At 36.3% G+C, this 22199-nt stretch overlaps 1 protein-coding gene across 9 annotated transcripts in view; it reads left to right on the top strand.

Annotated features, from left to right (window-relative positions):
- Window positions 1-22199, top strand: part of DGKB (diacylglycerol kinase beta) — a 361100-nt gene that overhangs the window by 276967 nt on the left and 61934 nt on the right. For all 9 annotated transcript variants that reach the window (XM_032182678.1, XM_032182686.1, XM_032182684.1 and 6 more), the window contains one exon: window positions 4439-4634. In XM_032182678.1, the coding sequence (XP_032038569.1) occupies window positions 4439-4634 (196 nt within the window). The remainder of the gene's footprint in view (window positions 1-4438; window positions 4635-22199) is intronic.

The following is a 22199-nucleotide window of genomic DNA, read 5'->3' as shown; positions in this document are numbered from 1 at the left end:
TTTTTTTTTTCTCTTTTTTCCACACACATTTCTTTAAAATTAAAAAATAAATAAATAAAATTACTAGGACAGTTATTCACACATTTGGGTTTAAGAACAGATAGCCTCAAAAATACTTGATTAGTTATTGGAAGAAATGCTTACCTCATTAGATTTAGTTTGAATATACTGCAAGTTAAATGTACCTTTTGATTAAATATGAATTTGATTGGCTTTCCTAAGAAAATATTTCTACTCAGCAAAAATCCTACATAGTCTCATTTTTTTAAGAAGATGTTACCTTCTTAAACTGTTTGATTGTAGTCATCAAAAGATTGATGAAACGTTAACATCCAATGTTAAATACAAATATGCATACAAGTTCATGATGCTGCTGATACTAGTTTTATAATTATTACCAATTCATATTAGTAACACTGTTATTACCAATAGAATATTACATTGTCAGTATATAAGATGTGTTTGTTAATATTCACTTTCTCTATCCTGTCCATTCTCATTATTCCTACAATTAGGAACAAAAATCATAGGGGAAACAGTTTCCAAAATGTTTACACAAGAATTATTAGGAGGTAGTTATTTACAGATATTACTACAAGTAAATTACATTTAAATGAACAATGCTTAACCAATATGGTTGTATCTAATATTTCTTGTATGGTGTAAACACTTGGGAGTTGTGCTGTTTTCATTATTTATTTATTTATTTATTTATTTATTTTTAACCTGTTGCCCCTTGCTTGGGGATGTTCCTGTAAGTGAGAGCTTGGTGTATGATTACCTATTTCAGAATGAACAAAGTCCACAAAGAATGTATTTTCTCTACAGCCAAATTTTGAATGAACAAAATCCACAAAGATTAAGGATCTATATCTCTGAGCTAGAAAAAGGTGATCAAACATTCTGTGGGCAAATATTTATTCAACCATGTATTTGATTTCCAACGTAGTTAAGTCTGGCTTTCCTCATATACAGTGATTTATTTTAAGTTCTGTAGTTTTTATTCTGTTTGAGATGGAGAGCACAGTTTTAACACTAAATTCTTATAACTTAGATCTGTATTGAGGATACATGAAAAGTCACCTCTTTGGTAACCCAAGAAAGTAGCATTTACTAAAACATTATTCAGAATAAGAGATGGTTATATTTCCAAACTGTGATCCAAAATTTGACAAGAGAACCAGGTTCTAAAGGAAAAAAATAAATTATTTTTTAAATAATGTGTCAATAAATGAAGCTTAAGACATTACAGTTTAGAGCACTTATACTTTATTTCCACCAGAAGGGAGAAAGGGTGGAAGGGAGGAAGGAAGAGAGAGAAAAAAAAAAAAAAAAGGAAAGAAGAGAAAAAGGAAGGCAGGAAGGAAAGAATGTATGTGAAATGTATGTGAAATGTATGTGAAAGGTACATAATGAGACTAGGCATAGATCCAGTGTAAATGGGGTTGTCATGGTACATAACTACTACAAAAGCATAATGTTGTACTTGGTTACATGGATATGTTCTCCACAGGGAGATGATCTGGAAATTTTGGTGTAATGAATAAGTGTAGAAGATAATGCGAGAATAGGGACTGAAGTCAAGAAAAAAAAAAAAGTAGAAACACTAATGTTTATTTTAAATCTAGTAGGCATACTCTGTATTTGAAAGTATGCTTTTATTTTTAGCAGTATCATTGCTTTATTATTGCTCTATTAGGGAAAAAAAAAAAAAAAAAAAAAAAGGGAAAGAAAAGGAGCAGAATACATCTGAGTTTTGTTGTTGTAGCATATGAATGTGTTAGGACAATGCAGAGCTACCTGTCGTGCAAACTTCTTGACTGTGTGTGAACAAAAAAAATACTTCTTTTGCTAATTCAGAAAGTTCCTCACCACTGTGGGATTCAGAGGCCTAGTCAAATAATTGTCTTAGTGTACTACCTGCTGTGTTCAATATTGAGTGAAAATGGAAGCCAGACCCTCAGCCATCCTATTTCACAGTTCTTCTTTTATTTAAATAATTCCAGTCAGTTTGGGGGACGCCAGACCTTTATAAATTAACAGCAGGGAAATACCAAAGGTGTCAGATTGCATATTTATCATCTTTCTCGTGTAATACTTAAATATGTATTAAGAAGTGACTGACATAAATTAGGCAGATTTCAGAAGCCACAGGCCGTGGCTTGTAGAGGACCCCCTTCTGCTTGACATTTCATCCTTGTCAAAGATCAAATTATTTTAATTTAGGCTGCAAATTATAAGGAATGAAGACTTCTTTGTGGGAATTCCCTGTGGTAATCTGACTTTTGTTGTTACTGCTGCTTGACAGTGTGCAAAAGATATAATATGCATGCAAATAAGGTTAAAAAATATGTACTATCTAATTATCCAGCCAGTACATTCCACTTGAAGACAGTGGGAGGCCTGACACACAGTATGTGTTTGATTCATTGAGGCCTGCAGGGTATTTACACAAGATTACTTTTAATTATGAAATTAATATCTGTTTATCTAGAATGTATAGGAGTAAGTGAGCATATACATGAGAAGAATTTTTAGTAAAATTAATCATCTCGATATTTAATACATATAAAATATGGGCAAAAACATGAATTTGCTTCCAAAATAATTGTGAAGGCCCATGACATTTTTATTGCCAGAAAAGTCTGATTAAAAAGTTACACTTTCAATTATAGTTGTTGCCATATCTGCCAACTCACAGATATGTTTTTTCACGTAAAAGCTTTCCCTATATGCATGTAATACACAGGTTCTTAAAGAGCAAATATGATATGGAAACTAATGTCAAAATTGTTCACTCTCCAGATTTACAACATTAAGATGCAGAGTATGCATTATAATACAGTTCTGTTTTGTGTTCTGGGAAAGTTTTAGGGTAAATGAATAATTATGCACAGCTGTTCTTGAGTTCTGCACTCCTTAAAAGCTGTGATAAAAGTTTATATAAAGAGGACAAAATGCCAGTGACCCACAGAGCATCAAGCTGCAAGGTGTCAGTGGACTGTTACTGAAGCATGGTTAATTATTTTTCCAGTTTTCTTCCTGATTATTACATATGATTATTACATATTGGAATTACAAAATAAGACCCTTAATCAATTTTAAATGCATGACTGGACCCCCTACTGACTAGCAGAGCATTGCAGAAGTAGGATCTAATGTTTGCAAAATATATTGCTGTACATAATATGTACATGTGTAGCTCACCAGGATGTCTGTGTACTCTAGCTATGTTGTGAGACATGAAGCTAATCTACCTTCAGCTAAGGTACAAGTTTATGTAACAGTCCTGGGAACTTTGGCTTACACCCACAGGTTCAACTGAAGTAACCTGAAGTCTTTTTAATTCTGTGGAGGTTCTTCAGTATTTTGTTACATTTTCTATGTGTGAAGAGCTTGCCCGGATCCTAAAAGAATGTGGGTGGGGAGGAGAATTGTGCCTGACTAAGTTGTAGTCACTTAAGGCTAGGTATATCGTATCACGCTAGGTATGTCTTGTGTATGTCAGGCAAACTGTGCTTGCAAATGTCAGCTTCTGCCCCCTGAGAAGACACTGAAGTTTGTTGCTCAACAGGCTTAAAAGCTAAGGTCCTCCAAATAGTTTTCCTGCAAATGAAAATTATGGTCCCTTTAATGTTCCTTTTAACTTAAGGCCATAATGTAATAAATTACCATATATCTATAAAATGTTTGTCAATGTTCAGCGTTGCTATTGAAAGCAGGAGTTTATCTAGTGAGTCTTGGAAAGCTCTTTGATCACTGATTCCTCTTCTTTGGCCCCATATACCTCTTTTGCCTAAATGTGAAAGAAATACTGAAAAACCTCAAGAACATGATACACAAAACAGTGAAAATCCCTCAATGATAATCCTAAAAATGGCCATGTTTTCCTTTGGCAATGATGCATGTTTCAGAGAACTAGCATAATAGCTATTGCTGATGGAGGTCCTAGGATAAGAAATGCTGCACCTGCATCAGCACTTTGATAATCTTACCTCTTAGTATGGGTTATTAATCAGACATAGCTCTACACTAATGTGCCAGTTGTACCTTTGGGTTGAAACTAATATCTGCATGGTGTTCTGTGCTATCAGGCTCTTAGACCCTTTTCCATAAAACTGTGCATGCCCTGTATGCAGGGCATATTCAGTTTCATGTGGAAGGGACTCAAGTGTTACAACAGCAAGTATCATTGCAAAATTGTAAGACAGACAATTTATCTGGAACAGGAAACAAACAAACAAAAAAATAACAGTTATTGCTATAGTGATTTTACAGTATAAATGTTTGTCTGCTAATAGCTGGAGTGATAGGTAGAACATTCTGATTTTTCTTTCTCTTTTACTGCTCTCTTTCTACCCCCACCCCCAACCCTTTGTTGTTTTTTGTTTGTTTCTGTTCTTTTTTTTTTTTTCTTTTTTTTTTCCTTGCTGATCAGTGTGATGGAATTCAGCTAGACTTAATCAATATTTCTCTGGAAGGAATTGCCATTCTGAACATCCCAAGCATGCACGGTGGATCAAATCTTTGGGGAGAGACAAAGAAAAGGCGTAGCCATCGTCGGACAGAAAAGAAGAGGTCAGATAAAAGAACCACTGTCACAGATGCCAAGGAACTGAAATTTGTATGCCAAGGTAAGCTTACAGATTAATATAGGCTACCTGGCTCCATAAAGTCACCTCAGTTCTATAATTGCATTATAATTGCAAACCCTTGCATTGCCACTTGTCAAGAGAAAGGATAGACAGCTCTTAGCTATTTCTTTTCTTATGCATTTAGCTTTTCTGATGGGAAGCACTGGAGCAAAGGCATAAAGAGACATGCTGATAATTACAATCTATGTACTTGCAAACCTGCTTTTTATTAGATGGGATGTTACCTGTTAAGCAGACTAAGCACACCATGTGGCACTGTTTGCTACTGTCATATTCAGTCTAGAAGTACCTGGAGTTCTGGGGAGTAAGAAAATGCTTACTTAGCATTTTAAATGCTTATAAATGTCAGTACACATAAAACTTGGGAATAATCATGGCCTGCTTCTAACAAACTTTTACTGAGGCTGTGGAAAATTACTTTAGTATAACAAGACAAAGCTACCATACTATGTTGCTGTGTGCAATCCTTCATTGTATATGATGCAGCTTGTTTGTATGGACATGATCCTTCCTTCAGGACTTACTACTTTCCTAGTGATTAGGAGGATTTGCTCCTTAAATTTTATTATAATCATAACTTTCAACAAATCCTTACAGTAAATAGTAATATTTATTCTACTTCACAGAATCTGAATACTAGGTGTTTTAACACATCATTATATATCACAAGTTGTGGTGATTTTAAAATTTTCTGTTCACAGCAAGAGATAAGCAGACTTAAGACTTAAGGGAGAAGACTTCAAAAACTATTTATTTATTTATTTATTTATTTATTTATTTCCTTTCTTTACTTCTTATTTTATGGAAATAATATCTCCTGCTTCAGTGGTTCCAGCATCCATAGACTTAATAAATATCAAGACTAACTGTCTGATGTTACTATGGTCCTTTTACTAGTTTTGGGTATCTTATTTTTTGTATTTTATCAGCAATCTTTTTTTTTTTAAATCACTAGTTATATCTTAATATGTGGTGTGGTTTTAATCCAGCTAATTTACCTGGATAACAAAAGTTGAGGAACAAAGTATTTTTTTTATGGCTTTGCAGCTGCAATAGGTACTAGGACCCAAAATTTTCTGTGTTGTAGCAATTTCATATATTCTCATTGTCTCAGGGTAACTTACCAAACACATTGTCACCTGAAGTCTTACCAGTTGCTGAGCTTCTTCATACACTACTATCTTGGTATTCTGTCAGTGTTCAAGAGACGGAAGCAGGCTAATGGGTAATGGACTCATAAAAATATTTTCTTTTCTGTTGCTTCTGAACATAGGGAGATGGAACACGACCCTTTTGATAAGTAGTGAAACAATTTATTATAATTTCTTTAATTGTTGGGGTTAAATATGTATTTAATACATAAATAACAGTGATCTCAAACTAATGACTGTTTTTGGTGCTGATATTAGAAGGATGTTACTATATATTTGCATTTTTCTGTACAGGTAAATAATAATAATAATATCAGAGACTTTAAAACATCAAAGTGATTAGAAGATTCTACGTTATCTATAGAAGTATTCATAACGCAAACATTAAGTACCTTACTGTAGAAACTATGTGCTGTGAACTGAAGTGGTTTCACCCAAAGCCTAGTTTCAAAGCAGAGGTAGACTTCAAAATTATAAGCTGGAACACCTGTATCTTGTCACTGAATACATGGGTAGTATACATCTACAGTAGCATTTCAGTGCTTAATAAGATTAAAAGAGGATTTCCCAACTCGACATGTTTGTTGCACTTCTTTTTGAACTGGGAAGACTTTAATTGAAACCTTCAAAAGAAGAAACCTTTGCAAGGTCCTGCTGCTGTCCTCCCTCTGCTCTTGGATTTGTCACTTAATGTGAGCCAAGTATATGCAGCATGGTCATCACTGCAGGAAAATCTTCTCCAAATGATCATACAGATATGTCTCTCTCTCTAAGCCTGCTCCCCTCTTTTTTTCCCCACTTTCTGGTGTCAAAGTGTAGGTAGCCAATTGAAGCCAATATTGAGCTTGTATTTTCCTTACCTTCCTATTATCTATCTCTGCATACTCAATCCACAATTTTGGACTTCAATAAAATGGACACCTGTTTGAAAAACAACTTGATTAGCCTTAATCAGAAAAATGATATGTTGAAATGTAGCAATTTAAAATATTTGTTGCTTAAATACATTCCCAGCTCATCTCATGAGCTAAAGAACAAGATTTGGCACTGATAGTGTATAGGTTTTTGTGTGTCTATATGTATCATACATATTTCTATTGAACTGCTGACTGGCTTTGACATTTTTGTGTAAAAACATGTAAGTTAATTGCACAAATCTGTTTTCATATAACTCTTTAGAAAGAAAACCTTACTTAGCTAAGGCTATAATAATACTAAATATTATCCTATTCTTTGTTAATGGAAGCAAATACTACAGTTTTCAATTTAGTTCCTATCCAGAAATGCAGCATATAGAGGGTCTTTCAGCAAATGTTATTAGGGAAAGAATTGGGTTCTCCTCCTCCTCCTCCTCCTCCTCCTCTTTCTACTTTTTCTTTATTCTCCTTCTTCTTTCTTCTTCTTTAACTAATCTAACTTAATTTTACTAATTTCTCATTACCATTTATATTGCACATTTGTATTATATTACCATTTATATTGCACAAACTCAATGTATCAGAAAAACATATAACCACATACGTGACAGTCCACGAAGGTAGATGAGTCCATGAAGGTACATGAACAGTATTTGACAGGAATTTTGGGTAAACGTATACAGATATTGAAAATGCCAAAATTGCTTCTATAAAAAGTTGAACATACTGCATATAAACTAAAGTATGAGTTGAGAAACATAAATAAGCTAGTTGATGTTTGGAAATGACATCCAAAACATAAGTTGAATCATGAAAACACATCTTCTGTGAAAGATATGTCACTTATATTAGGTATGGAACAGCAAAACTTTCTTCCTCACAGAGATACTAAATTGAATTTTAAAGCCTTTTGAGAGAAAGGGAAATTATTCTTTTGAAAATTTCTCTATTAAACTTTTTGCTGAGTGGAGTCAGATTCCTTTAGGGGGAGTATTTTTATTCTTTGTTTTGTTGTCATTACTGAAATTTAGTTAGAGCCCCGTCCTGAAATGTAGTATCTTTTAAGGTCATCAATCTCTTTTAAAGTCAGTCATCATTTTGGCTGGGATAGAGTTAATTTTCTTTGTAGAGGCTCACACAATGGTGTGTTTTGGATTATTGATGAAAATTGTGTTGATAACACACGAATGGTTTTAGCTGCTGCAGAGCAGAGCTTACATAGAGCCAAGTTTTTGGTGTGTGTGTTTTCTTTTGTTTGTTTGTTTGTTTGTTTTGTTTTGGTGGTTTCTTTTATTTATTTATTGCTTCTTGTGCTGCCTTACCAGCAAGGAGCTGGGGATGCTAAAGGAGCTGGGAGGGGACACAGCCGGGACAGCTGACCCAGACTGACCAAAGGGATATCCCATACCATACTGTTGTATGCTCAGCAATAAAAGCTGAAGGAAAGAAGGAGAAGGGGTGTGGCTGGGTGTGTGGGATGTGAAACATTTGAAATGATGGTATTTGTCTTCCTAAGAAACCATTACACATGATGAGCTGTGCTTTCCTGGGAGTGGCTGAACATCTACCTGCTGATGGGAACCAACAAATGAACTACTTGTTTTTCTTTGCTTACATGCACAGTTTTTGCTTTACCTACTAAACTGACTTTACCTCAGCCCATGAGTTCTCACACCTTTACCTTTCCAATTATCTCCTCCATCCCATCTGGGGAGAGTGAGCGAGCAGCTGTGTGGTACTGAGCTGCCTCTTGGGGCTAAACAATAACAAAATCTCTTAAGACTTCATTGCAAATATCTACGTAACTTATTTTTACAAGAGTAGTTTCAGTCATCTTGATGGATTCATTCCTGAAGGAAACATCTATGAACTATTAATGGTTGAAATCTTTAGACGGTAAATATTTCAGTACAATACTTCCTTCTTATTTATTTTGTACATCACCCGGCACACTGATACTCAACCAAGTAGTCAACAAGTTGATCTGCACAGCTTGTTAAAAGAACTTCAGTGAGCTATTGCTCAGCAATGTCCCAGACTTCTATAGCATTTCAACATAGTACATGTATGCATTCATGTCACAGCACCTAATGCATACCACAATTCCGTAATTCTATGTGGAAATCTTGGTTAATAACTGCATTATGAATTTCTGAATGGAAATGCAAAAATTTTAGATATAGTTAACTGTCTGGATACATATTATTCTACAGTCAAAAACAGGGGACACACAGAGGGCATGAAGGCCTCAGAACACTTCAAAACTTCCATACACAGTGGAAAAGGAGAAAATACCTTTTTTCATTAGGTATCAATTTCCATCCTACAGGGGAAGGAAAACATCCTATCCCAAATTTTCATAGAAATAGGGGACTTCTAACAAGAATTCTAAAGGCAATTTGTCAGCTTTCTGGGCTAGCACATTATTTACATTTCTGGAGGTCTTTCAAAAAATATGCTTTGGCCACATGATTACTCATTGCTGTTTAAAATTTCCTAACTATTATGAATTTTGAGATCTCTAAATATGAATGAATTACATTGGAGAAGTTAGAAACTGTTCCAGTTCAGCATATAGTGTGAGATCAGTATCAGTTTATTTATGGTATGGTACAAGACATGTATAAGATTGCAATTATAGAAAGCTACAGATAATTTAATAGTTAGATTACCTTATCTCTCTAACTTTGTATCTTGTTTAGGCAGTTTACCACACATCGATAAATTGATACACATCGACACATTATCGCCATGGAAAAATAACTAAATATAGCTGTTTCTGACCTGGTCCACAAAAGCCTGTTGAACCTAGCAAAATGATGTTGTTTAGACAGAGCACCTAAATAGAACCATTTAATTACTTGCTGTCTTGACAATCCTAAGTAGGTATTTTTGTGCATATACGTACAGAACTTGAAGAATACAAGTACTATTGATATATACCAATTCTAGTAACCAGTGTTGTAGGTTATTTGTGTTATTTTAAAGAAAGGAAAATAAAAAGTCAAATGAGAAAATTACCTTAAGTTTATAAAAAAATATCCATTCAATAGCTTGAGGTAACACATTTGTTATTCATAATTCCAGCAAGCAGAAATATGTCTACCCCATGAAAAACAGTGACTAAATCAGTTAAACAACAAATGAAATAATTAGTAATGCACACTGTTGTGGGCTAGGTTAAAAAATCATTAGCTTGCAAAACACTTACAGTCCTTTTGCAAGAAGAGTCTGTACACAAGCTGAGGTGTCTATATATACTTCCAAAGCAAAGATACAAGTAGGATGTATATTCTGGAAATACCTTTCTGGATAATATATGTAAAGGTTTATATTTCTGTGAAGGACAATAGAAAAAGAATAGTGAAAAGGGAAAGCACTAAACAGAGTAATAGAAAATCTGTTGAGATATTTCTTAGGAAAAGTGAAGAGGAAGACAGCTTTTTCAGCTGAATTCTGACTATAAAACTGTTAGCTAAGCAAAGAGACTGCCTTCTGTCTCTTCTGTCTTCCTATATTTAAGGAAAATGCTCTTTTGTCTGTAACAATAAGAGAGAAAGTATGAAGAAAGAAAATCTCACATTGGTGTTCTCTTCCTAATGAAAGCAACCCAATAAGACCTACAAGTTGTCTGATACAGACATCAGGGAAGAAAAAAAAAAGGAAGGAAGGAAGGAAGGAAGGAAGGAGGGAAGGAAGGAGGGAAGGAAGGAAGAGAGAAAGAAAGAGAGAAAAAGAAGAAAATAAGTTTCTTAAGCAGCAAAACAGGTAAAATTTAGAAGAATTATGGCAGGTCCCAGAAAAGGTAAAGTGGAAGGAGTATCCATATGCATGCTAATATGCTTATTTAAATCGAACTAATCACTGATGACACACGTATAAGGCATTAAGTCAAAGCAATAAGTGTATGAAATTCTGGAGAAGAATCCAGTATTATTTAAATGTAAAGTACTATAAAACTCATGGGGAACTTATTCCTAGTGTGAAAATTTAGGAAACATGCATATGATGTACATTACATACGTAGGATATAAAGTTACATGAATCTAAAATGCTTTGAATGTTTCATTCACACATCCACTTCATTTAGAGATATACCTCAATTTCTTTGCATGGCAAATAACACAAAATTATCCTTGTATGATATTTTCAATTTTTCAATTCTTCCTAAATTTTCCTTAATTGCTCTGAAAATAGCAGCATTTTTCAAGGTTTTTGGCACATTATTTTCTGTCCTAGAAAACTAGGAAGGCAGAGAAATGCCTTAAATATAAATAAGATAACTCTTCTAATCCAGATATTTTTTCAAACATTAAACCTTTTGAAATACATATCTAAATTCAAACTGGTTTTTTTTGTTTGTTTGTTTTAGATGAGTAGAACCATGTTCTGTTCTGGATACAATGCTAAAGTATCCCTCATCTTTAAGAATGCTGAAGTCCCTAGTTCACTGTACAGAAAGGACCATGGCAGAATGTCTGTCTTTCCAGTGTATGTGCAAATTCTTGTTGCAGTATAACTTCCAGGTGTTGTGCACTTGAGCTGGGGGAGCACCAGTCAGATTATAGTACAGGCAATGTTAGGAAGTGGAGTTACATTCAGTGGAGTTATATATTGCCCCATTTTTAGTTTGGGTTGCATTATTTTGTCACCTTTTAAAAAATTTGAATGGCTCACTGAATATCCCATTTCCTTTGTATGCACTTGTGTTGTGTCACTCAATCATTGTGCACTGCCTCTTTTATCAGCAGAGTAGCAGCAACTGGCCACCACATCAGGCATTTTGCTCCATGTCTCCAGCTTAATAGCTACTGGGAACTGCTGTCCCACCGAAAGCAGCTTCTTGAGGTAGTTCATCGGTGTAGGAGGTGGTGATCATTGAATTTGCAATCTCTCCAAAGCCAATGAAGGCAAGCAACCTTTGCCAATTTGCTCAGATGGAATCATCTGTTCCTGTAAATCCAGGACCTGCATCTTTCCAAAAGTCAGGATGCAACTCTTAAGTTGTTTCCATTGATACAATAGTTTCCATTTTTTGGCAGTTCCTCTAATAGCTGTGGAGCAGAATGCTTCATATTGTGATGTATTTCCACTGTTTAGCAATATTTTATTTCTGTGGATACATGAATATAATAATAAGGAGGAAAAAAAATGTCACTCTCTTTTTCCACATTAGCAAATTCCTACTTATTGTCTTTAAGCAATGGTTTGGGAGTTTAGACATAGTGCAGAGGTGAGAAAGGTGCTCAGCTACTTAACATGACAAAGTATTGGCTCTGGTAAGTGCACGTAGAAGGTCTTCTCAGTAGAGAAGTAATTTTTCTAACTGAGAACTTGGATTTTTTCTGACTATCTGAGGGGTAAGTTTATATTCAAATACCTTTTCAACATAATAGCTACTGATGACTGTGGATTTAGCTCCTCTCTTTTACAGCTTGAACATGTATACCGGGACAACAGCTATCAAAAAGGGACAAATGGCACATTTACTTAAATTGTGTGTTGTACACTTTTGTTTGTAAGATCTTAAAGTCAAACATTCACTTTACCAAGATATTAAAAATAGCAGAGTTTTCCTAATAAGGCAATGTACTACAGGACTCATATTTTGATTATGCCAATAAAAAAGTCTTTTCTCCTCTTTCTTCCTCCCCCCACAGCAGCAGAGCTTTAGGATACCTTCTTTTCCTCTATATACCTTTATTACTCACAAGGTTCTGTATTCAGAAAGAGCCTTATTCATGCAAGTACACCAATCAGCCTAGGGGATGGAGTCCATAATTCATAACACACTTTGAATCTTTTAGAAATATAAATACCATTCCTAGTTGCTGTGAAATACTGATTTTTATTGTTAGAAGGAAGTAGTAGAACCTTGAGAAATAGATTGATAGTCTGATTTGGTTTTATATTTATAAAGCATGTATATAGGTTTCTGTGCAATATAGATCATAGTAGAAAAACAATTTCCTTTTATTTACAAGGCAATTGAGATTGTCATTGTATTATACCTTTTGGTGCACAGAATGTTCATTTTCTTTCAAACGTTATTCATCAAAAGAGGATAATTATGGTGTATTTCATAGACTGCCAGAAGGAAAATGTATCTTTGAAAAGTTTCATTTCCCTTAAGTTGCTCATTTTCTATAGGAAGACAGAGCTATTAAGTAACATACCCATGACAAAGATTGATTAAAATGGCATAAAGGACTATCTTATCTCTAAGTACAGGGATTTACACATATAACTCTTATGACTTTAAATGTAGTAGGTGAAATTAACTCTAGCTATTGTATAAAAAAAAAAAAAAAAAATATTGGTTTGTACAGAGAACTAAATGAAGGCGGGAAGAATAGCGTGTCAGGGGTGGCGCCCCGCTAGACCTTCTCTTCACAAACAGAGAAGGACTGGTGGAGGATGTGATTGTCGGGAGCTGTCTTGGGCAGAGTGACCACAAAATGGTGGAGTTCACTATTCTTGGCGAGGCCAGGAAGGGGACCAGTAAAACCGCTGTATTGGACTTCCAGAGGGCTGACTTTGAGCTGCTCAGGACACTAGTTGGTGGAGTCCCTTGGGAGGTGGTTCTGAAGGGCAGAGGGGTCCAGGAAGGCTGGGCGCTCTAAAAGAGGGAAATCTTAATGGCACAGGAACGGTCTGTCCCCACGTGCCCAAAGACGAGCTGGTGGGGAAGAAGACCGGCCTGGCTCAACAGAGAATTGTGGCTTGATCTTAGGAGAAAAAAGAGGGTTTATAATCTTTGGAAAAGTGGGCAGGCCACTAGGGAGGACTATAAGGATGTTGCGAGGCTGTGCAGGGACAAAATTAGGAAGGCCAAAGCTCATCTAGAGCTCAATCTGGCTACTGCCATTAAAAATAACAAAAAACGTTTTTATAAATACATCAACACAAAAAGGAGGACTAAGGAGAATCTCCATCCTTTACTGGATGCGGGGGGAAACTTAGTTACAAGAGATGAGGAAAAGGCAGAGGTGCTTAATGCCTTCTTTGCCTCAGTCTTTAGCGGCAATACCGGTTGTTCTCTGGATACCCAGTACCCTGAGCTGGTGGAAGGGGATGGGGAGCAGGATGTGGCCCTCACTATCCATGAAGAACTGGTTGGTGACCTGCTACGGCACTTGGATGTGCACAAGTCGATGGGGCCAGATGGGATCCACCCAAGGATACTGAGAGAACTGGCAGAGGAGCTGGCCAAGCCACTGTCCATCATTTATCAGCAGTCCTGGCTATCGGGGGAGGTCCCAGTTGACTGGTGGCTAGCAAATGTGACGCCCATCTACAAGAAGGGCCGGAGGGCAGACCTGGGAAACTACGGGCCTGTCAGTTTGACCTCAGTACCAGGGAAGCTCATGGAGCAGATCCTCTTGAGAGTCATCACGCAGCACTTGCAGGGCAAGCAGGCGATCAGGCCCAGTCAGCATGGGTTTATGAAAGGCAGGTCCTGCTCGACGAACCTGATCTCCTTCTATGACAAAGTGACGCACTGGGTGGACGAGGGAAAGGCTGTGGATGTGGTCTTTTGACACCGTCTCCCACAGCATTCTCCTCGAGAAACTGGCTGCTCTTGACTTGGACTGGCGCACGCTTCATTGGGTTAGAAACTGGCTGGATAGCCAGGCCCAAAGAGTCGTGGTAAATGGAGTCAAGTCCAGTTGGAGGCCAGTCAGTAGTGGTGCTCCCCAGGGCTCAGTGCTGGGGCTGGTCCTCTTTAATGTCTTCATCGATGATCTGGACGAGGGCATTGAATGCACCCTCAGTAAGTTTGCAGATGACACCAAGATATGCGCGTGTGTCGATCTGCTTGAGGGTAGGAAGGCTCTGCAGGAGGATCTGGATAGGCTGCACCGATGGGCTGAGGTCAACTGCATGAAGTTCAACAAGACCAAGTGTCGGGTCCTGCACCTGGGGCGCAATAACCCCAAGCAGAGCTACAGGCTGGGAGAGGAGTGGTTGGAGAGCTGCCAGGCGGAGAAGGACCTGGGAGTGATGGTTGATAGTCGGCTGAATATGAGCCAGCAGTGTGCTCAGGTGGCCAAAAAGGCCAACAGCATCCTGGCTTGCATAAGAAACAGTGTGGCCAGCAGGGCTAGGGAGGTGATCGTCCCCCTGTACTTGGCTCTGGTGAGGCCACACCTCGAGTACTGTGTTCAGTTTTGGGTCCCTCGCTACAAGAAGGACATCGAGGTGCTTGAGCGGGTCCAGAGAAGGGCGACGAAGCTGGTGAGGGGCCTGGAGAACAAGTCCTATGAGGAGCAGCTGAGGGAGCTGGGCTTGTTCAGCCTGGAGAAAAGGAGGCTCAGGGGTGACCTTATTTCTCTTTACAGATACCTTAAAGGAGGCTGTAGCAGTGGTTGGAGGTGGGGGTTGGTCTATTCTCCCACGTGCCTGGTGACAGGACGAGGGGGAATGGGCTTAAGTTGCACCAGGGGAGTTTTAGGCTGGATGTTAGGAAGAACTTCTTTACCAAAAGGGTTGTTAGACATTGGAACAGGCTGCCCAGGGAAGTGGTGGAGTCACCATCCCTGGAGGTCTTTAAAAGACGTTTAGATGTAGAGCTTAGGGATATGGTTTAGTGGGGACTGTTAGCGTTAGGTCAGAGGTTGGACTTGATGATCTTGAGGTCTCTTCCAACCTAGAAATTCTGTGATTCTGTGATTAGGTACCAACCAAAAAGTAGGAAGTTACTTGTTGTAGGGTACACCCATAATATAGCATGCAAACTATAAAAAGCCAAGTTCTGTACCAGCAGCATTAATGCAGTATTCTGCTGGGACTTCCCTTGGCTGCTAAACAGTAAAAACATCACCTTGCTGATAGGTCTTAGGAAGGGTCTTCATCCAGCACCTTGGAGCAGTTCAGGCCCCTCTACAATGCATGCTGCAGCATCCAAAGTAAATCTAGGCTGTGTTTACCTTACCTGGAACAAGGGATATTTCCTTAAAAACACATTGTGCAGGGCCTATATTTTACCTCAGCGCAGGTGTCTGTAGAAGGCTAGTGTGACATCTTCTGCAAAAGACACAGTAACTCTGCTTTGCTTCATGACTCTTGTAGCTTATTTGTCCAGGTAAATGAATACTTACCTGTAAGGCAAAGGCAGTCATGTTATTAGTGAAGATGTGGTAAATGATAAGGGATGTGAATGGAATACCCAATGGCATAAGATTATACGTATCATTTTCATTATAGTGAAGCTGATCAGCTTATGCATGGTTTTTTGTTTGTTTTCTTTTCCCTCTGCTTTCAGTGCTGAAGGCTATAGATTTGCTAGTGTTTGTGTAAAGACTTGACTTTTGCTTGAAAATACGCATTGCAGGATGTAAAGGTCTATAATAATTAGTTCATTTTTGCACAAAAGGAGGAGCTCAGCTTTGCCTTTTTTGAACTCTATTGTTTCTTCGTTCTGGTCTTTTCTCTGACCATAGCTTTGCTACTGTGCTTTGACATTTTGCACAGACGAGTGACAGTAGCATAGTGTGGTGAGTCTAGAACTCAGTTTACTAACGTAGAAGACAAGTAATTATTATTTAAAGTTCACTGTGCTATCCTTAAAATGTGAGTATTTGTACACGTGCATTGGGCCATAAATCCTTTTTAGGGTAATTCCACTGAAAATGTGAGATTTATATGAGGGAGTAATAACGTGCCATAGCTCAGGACAAAATTTCATATGTTCCATATCTCTGAATGTGCATGAGGAAAAAATAACAAGTTTCAGAGGAAAAAAATTATGAGTTTGTATGTGTGTGTATAGATATATTTAGAAACATATGTTTAATTGACATTTTAGATTTTGTAATCACATAAATATGTGCCTTTTCCTTTTTTCTACATCAGTTACAATTCCTTAACAAATGTATTTTTTTTTTTTTAGATTTTTTTGTTGGATATATCTTCTACATTTTATGTTGATTTATGCTCACATACTTTTTATTTTTTTACAAAATATTAAATTCTCATATTTTTCTCATATATAGCATGATTAACACAATGCAGAAGTATTAAATCTGTCTGAGAACAGAAACTAGCCCCCAACTTAGTTATAAAAGTCTTCTATTATGGTACTTTGATACAGAGTTTTTCTTTAATTAACAAAGTGAAAACATCTGTTACTGTCTCAACATAGTTTCTGAGTTTCATATCAATTTTATAATTCATGTGTTTTTCTGCATCTGAAGTTTTGTAAATGTTGCTGTTCTTACTAAAGCTTACAAAAAGTCAGCAATTAACTAACTACAACAGGTGTTTCCTTTCTTGGGGAATGGAATGCATATGATTATTGTAATTTAGATTCCTGTGTGAGTTAAGGAATTGGTCTGTTATTAGAAAACATTACAAGCACATGGAAAATGATAAAAATGAATTAGAAAGGTTGGTTAAATTTAAGACTGAAACAGTTTTAACCCTTCCAGGCTTTCTGAATGTTGTGGGTGATTGCTATCTCCCTCAAAAATCCTACATGTGACCAGATTTATGCATTTATGGTTTAGATTTGCAGTACTATTTTCTGATGCCAAACATATGTTTTTGTGTTTTGACCTTAGTACAAAAAGCTGCAATAATCATTTTGCAATATTCAATTTGTTTAATGGCAGACCAGTATTCCCTAGGAATGTCTGATAGCATGTTACTCAAATTGCTTGTTCATTTAACCCTGCCCCAGGTGCCTAAATCTTTAGATTAAAGATACAGAAATAAAAGTATAATACCCTATCATTCCTGGCTGCTGTAACACATAATCATAACCTCTGATATGTTCTAGTGTGCTATTACTTGTTACTAGAAAATTTCACATTCCATGAGTGTTTGCAAAAGGTGTTGCATTGACAGCAATTTAATTTTGAGTAACAACAGGAGAGACAGCTGCAGTTAATGTACACATTAATATTACTTAAAAAAAAAAAAGAAAAAAAAAAAAAACAACGGAATATTCTAAAATATTGGTGATATGAAGAATTGGGTAAGACCACAGATTGGTTCTATATACACTAGTATTACTCACTGGAGGTAGAATTTGAATTTACAAGAGAAAATCAGTGTTTGTGTGTGAGAAAGAAGGAGGGATGTGAAAAGGAAGCATATATTAGAACAAAAACAATGTCAGATTCAGTTCGCTGTATTTAAAAAAACAACAAAATCCTCTGTATTGGTTCTGTGTTGTTGGTGGTTTTTTTTTGTTTGTTTGTTTTGTTTTGTTTTTTCCTTTTTCCTCTTGATTTGAAAAGAGTTGAGTTGAGCAAAGCATTAAAATATAATTAAAACTAAATATGTATATATTGGAATTGTGCAAGTATTTTACTAGTGACTAATTACATTGGAAGCAGAGATTTGTTGTTGTTGTTCCCCCACCCCCCTTTCATCTAAGCACCCATGTTCTGCTAGGGAATATGGTATAGCAAAATACTGTGTAGCAAAAGCATGTGTGCAAACACACCTATAAAAAGCACTGTGGTAGTATTGTTTCAATCACATATTTACAGAGACCAAGTGTAATTCTGGTGATTTTGTTCACTTGTGCTGATGATAAGTCAAATTAAAAGAGGGGATATTCAGCCAGACCATGTCATGTCAGTGACCTGTTTCATTTTTACCTGCTGCCTTTAAATTGTAGTATCCCTCCTGACACTGTTAAGCATTGCCGGTAAACCACCAGGTTGTTTATAAGAGCACATTGTAAAGTAGGCTGTATTGGAAAGTATGAGCTGCCCAACAAATTAATGGCATTGTGAGATGCTGCCTGCTGGGGTGCAAATAAATTTTAAGAAAATATAGGGAGACAGGTAATGGGCACTAACTATGCTGCACAACACCTTTCAAACTGCTGCTGACTGTGTGCCAATGGATATGGCAATAATTGTCAACAAGATTTACAATACTTTCGCATTTACACAGTGAGAGTAGAAAGGCTGAAAGAGTTCTATGATTTTATTTAAAGTTTAGCGCCAACTATTTCTGGACCTACTATTTCCAGGCAACAGGGCTACACACACACTGCTCGTCTTTCATACGTGTCAGTGGGAGGGTTTTTTTATTATCATCAGAGGTCCTTGAAATTGGACATAAGAAAAAGAACAGTAAAGCAGAGGTATATGCTTAATTGTAAAGTCCAAGTAGGTACAGATTTTGCCATTTACTATATATGTTGTGATCTCTGATTGCACTAAATTGTGCTACCTATCTATAGCCCCAGTGGGTGATTCCTGCAGGGGAGAAAATTTCTAGCTGTGATTCTTTCCATGATGTTGAGAATGCACAGCTTAAAGCTACTGTATTGGCTTTGTGTGCCCTCGGCAATACATTCCATGCTGCAGAAATCTGCAAGAGGCAAACTGAACAATTTTAAAGGCCTGCTGTGCAAGTCTCAGGAGTTGTCCCATCATCCTCCTTGAGTTTTCAGACATTTACACTTAAAATAATTTTAAATATTTGTTAACATTACAGAAGTGGTAAAATTATGTGATTGAGTTGAATTTTATTTTTCTGGTTTGCACATCCTCAATGGAACTCAGAAATGCATACCTTCTTTGTGCATTATTTTCTAATAAAGACTGTTTGCTAGTTAAATAAGTTCTTTCCATGCTATCAGAAAGGTTTTGCAGTGGCTTCAGCTGCCAACCAGTAATAAAGCCTCTTTAAAATATGGACTAGAGTAGCCACAGATTTGTAATAAATCACAAATGATGTCAGTGTACCATTAGCATCATTTTAATGATGTTTTTCTTTTGCAGGTCTACTATACTATAGAGTACAGGAAAAGCAATGATATCGGGAGAGAGGGAAGCCTTCTTATAACCCAATAAATAATCTGAGGCTGACCAAACCGTTCCTTGTATTACATTACATGAAACTTATCAATAAATTGGCAGTTACTGACTATTATGTATGTGTTCTGTGGTAACACCCAAAGGTCTCAGACACTAGACATTTTATAAACACAGATCAAATGGATGTTTCCTGTTTGAAGAATCAAAAAATAATTTAGGTTGAAAGGGACCTATAAAGGTCAAATAGACCAACCCTCTGTGCTCAAAGCAGGTCTAATTATATCAGGTTGTTCAGGGGCTTGTCTAGTACTTACAGTCTAGAGTCTAAGAATTTACTACCTAAAGTTTGTTTGCTAAAATCTAAGGGTTTGGTTCCTGAATGCAAGGTTAAAAAGTGCAATCTCATTTTGATTGTGTGTCACCCTAATTCAGGCAGTCAGTCTGTCATTTGTTTTATTTTCATATTTCTTATTCAGTTTATGATAGTCTTAGCTGACTCAACAGTCCTATCCCAGAGGCTCCTACCATTCACTTGAAGTTCTCTGCTGGGGACCTATGTTCTTGAAAGAACTTCAGTATTCCCATCCACGTGCAAAAGCAACACTGCCATGTGAAACCTTAGTGGAACTTCCACCTCAACTGGCAAATAGTGCTCTGGAACTGATTATCTCATTACTTTTTCTGGTCTACATTCATGGCTTTTCATTTCATCTCTGTTAAGTTTATAGGCTTAAAACAGTATGTTCATCAGTTCATGTACAGACTTAGTTAACCCGCTGATGATCAATGTTGAATTGTAAGTTTACATTTAAATCCAGTTAGAGGCAATTGAACTTAGGTGTGTTCTGAAGCCCACAGTGTCTTCTAGAAAGCTTCTCCTCCATTTATCTGGACTCTAAATATATTTGAGAATGTAATTTTCCTTCTAAATTCTTTTTATTTCTGCTTAATGACCTCTTACCTCATGGCTGTTTTAATTTCAATTTTATTTTATTCCAACAATGTGCCTAAAAGTTTAGAGCCTCTGCTTTCCAAAAGGCTTACAAACCTGTAATAATAATCACAATAAGCTCCCTGGAGTGCAAATGGCTTCACACTTAGATGACCTTCTACAAGTAATCAAAAGTTTCCCATAGGTGGCCTTTTGCTCTAGGCTGTGTGGAAAACACTACTTGTGTCTCAAGCTTTTAAATAAGTTTATTCAGTTATTCTTTGCAAGTTTGGGGATGTTTAGAACCATTACCTAAGAACTGATAATATGGATGATTAAGTCTTTAGAGTATGAAAAAGTTATGCTAGTAAGAAACAATCAGCAATTTTTGTTATAAGATCGGAAATCATATTAAGATGTAGACACTTTGAGAATTACTGAGTAAGACATAATCAGAAGACATTTAAAACATCAAAAAATAATTGCTGTATAATTAATTTGGGGTGATGGAGTTGATTAATCTTACTCTGTCTGAAGCAATTTTTGAAATACACTTTCTACAGGTGAAAATCTGTGTGGTTAGTCTCATATGCACTGGCAATGCTTTTCAGTTATAAAATTGCCACTCATTTATCAAAACATATACAGCTATTCATTTTAGATATCAACTCATGAAGATACCCATGATGTTTATTTTTAAATATTCTCTTTCTAGAGACCCTTTTATGTAGTGAGGATCAACTCAATTCAAATATCACTGTAATGCAGTCAATCTCTTTGTCTATGTGTGTCCAGGTTTGTAAAACTTTCTGGAGCATACCTAAGCTCTATCTGAGTGTAAATATTAATAGAGAATGGCAGTGTACTTTGCAGTAAGTTGTATTTCAAAGTAAGATCAAACTGGTATTTAACCGAATATTTCCATAAAAAGTAATGGAAAAAAATCAAGGTTACAGAAACCCACTGGAGAGGGGGGAAATCATGCTACATACCTGCAATGTTTGGGAAAAAAAAAAAAAAAAAGTTTTCCTATATGAATCTTCTGCTTACATTGTATTAAAAAATAATAATAATGAAATTATTTGAATGTGAAAATGAGAACTCATTTTGATGAATCATTTTATGAAATCATTTCTTCTTGAAGGAAAGAACACTAAACATCAAATCTAATATTGCTTGGTGTGATACATACATTTTTAGTTATCTAAGAGTGTTTGAAATTAGGGCAATCTGGTGATGGTGAGCCCTACTAAAGCATTTCATTTTTTTGCTACAGGTTTGTCTCAGAGTTATGGTTCTTGTATATACAAAAGAGTCAGTTTAGTAAAAACAAGCAAGAAAGATTATGGTACAAATACAGATTGTCCTTACTAGTTAAATAACATTATTTAACGATGCTCAATACACATTTGGTTCTAATTTATTCCATTTTGAGTTCATAGGCAGGAAAAGTAACTAGTTGTCATTAACTTTTGTTACAGGCCAGATTTGAGGCCAAGTGGTAGATTTACTAATCTAAATGTTTATACAATATAAAAACAAGAACTTTTAAACTACCATACCTGCCATGTGGAAGTACAGCAATGAACCTCATAGAAGAACCTTCTATGAATAAGTCTTCTTTAACCTCAGGTGACTTGCCAGTATCTTTTTGACATTTACATTGGATTTTCTTATACTAGCTAAATCTTAGTTCAGGAGTTGTTTTATAAAGCATCCAAGGCATTTAGGTCCAGTGGCATATGAAAATCCCAAATATTTTA

This window comes from Aythya fuligula, chromosome 2 (assembly GCF_009819795.1).
Source record: "Aythya fuligula isolate bAytFul2 chromosome 2, bAytFul2.pri, whole genome shotgun sequence".
Lineage (NCBI taxonomy): Eukaryota > Metazoa > Chordata > Aves > Anseriformes > Anatidae > Aythya > Aythya fuligula.
The sequence above is the reverse complement of the archived record's forward strand: the minus strand, read 5'-3'. Positions and strand labels throughout refer to the sequence as shown.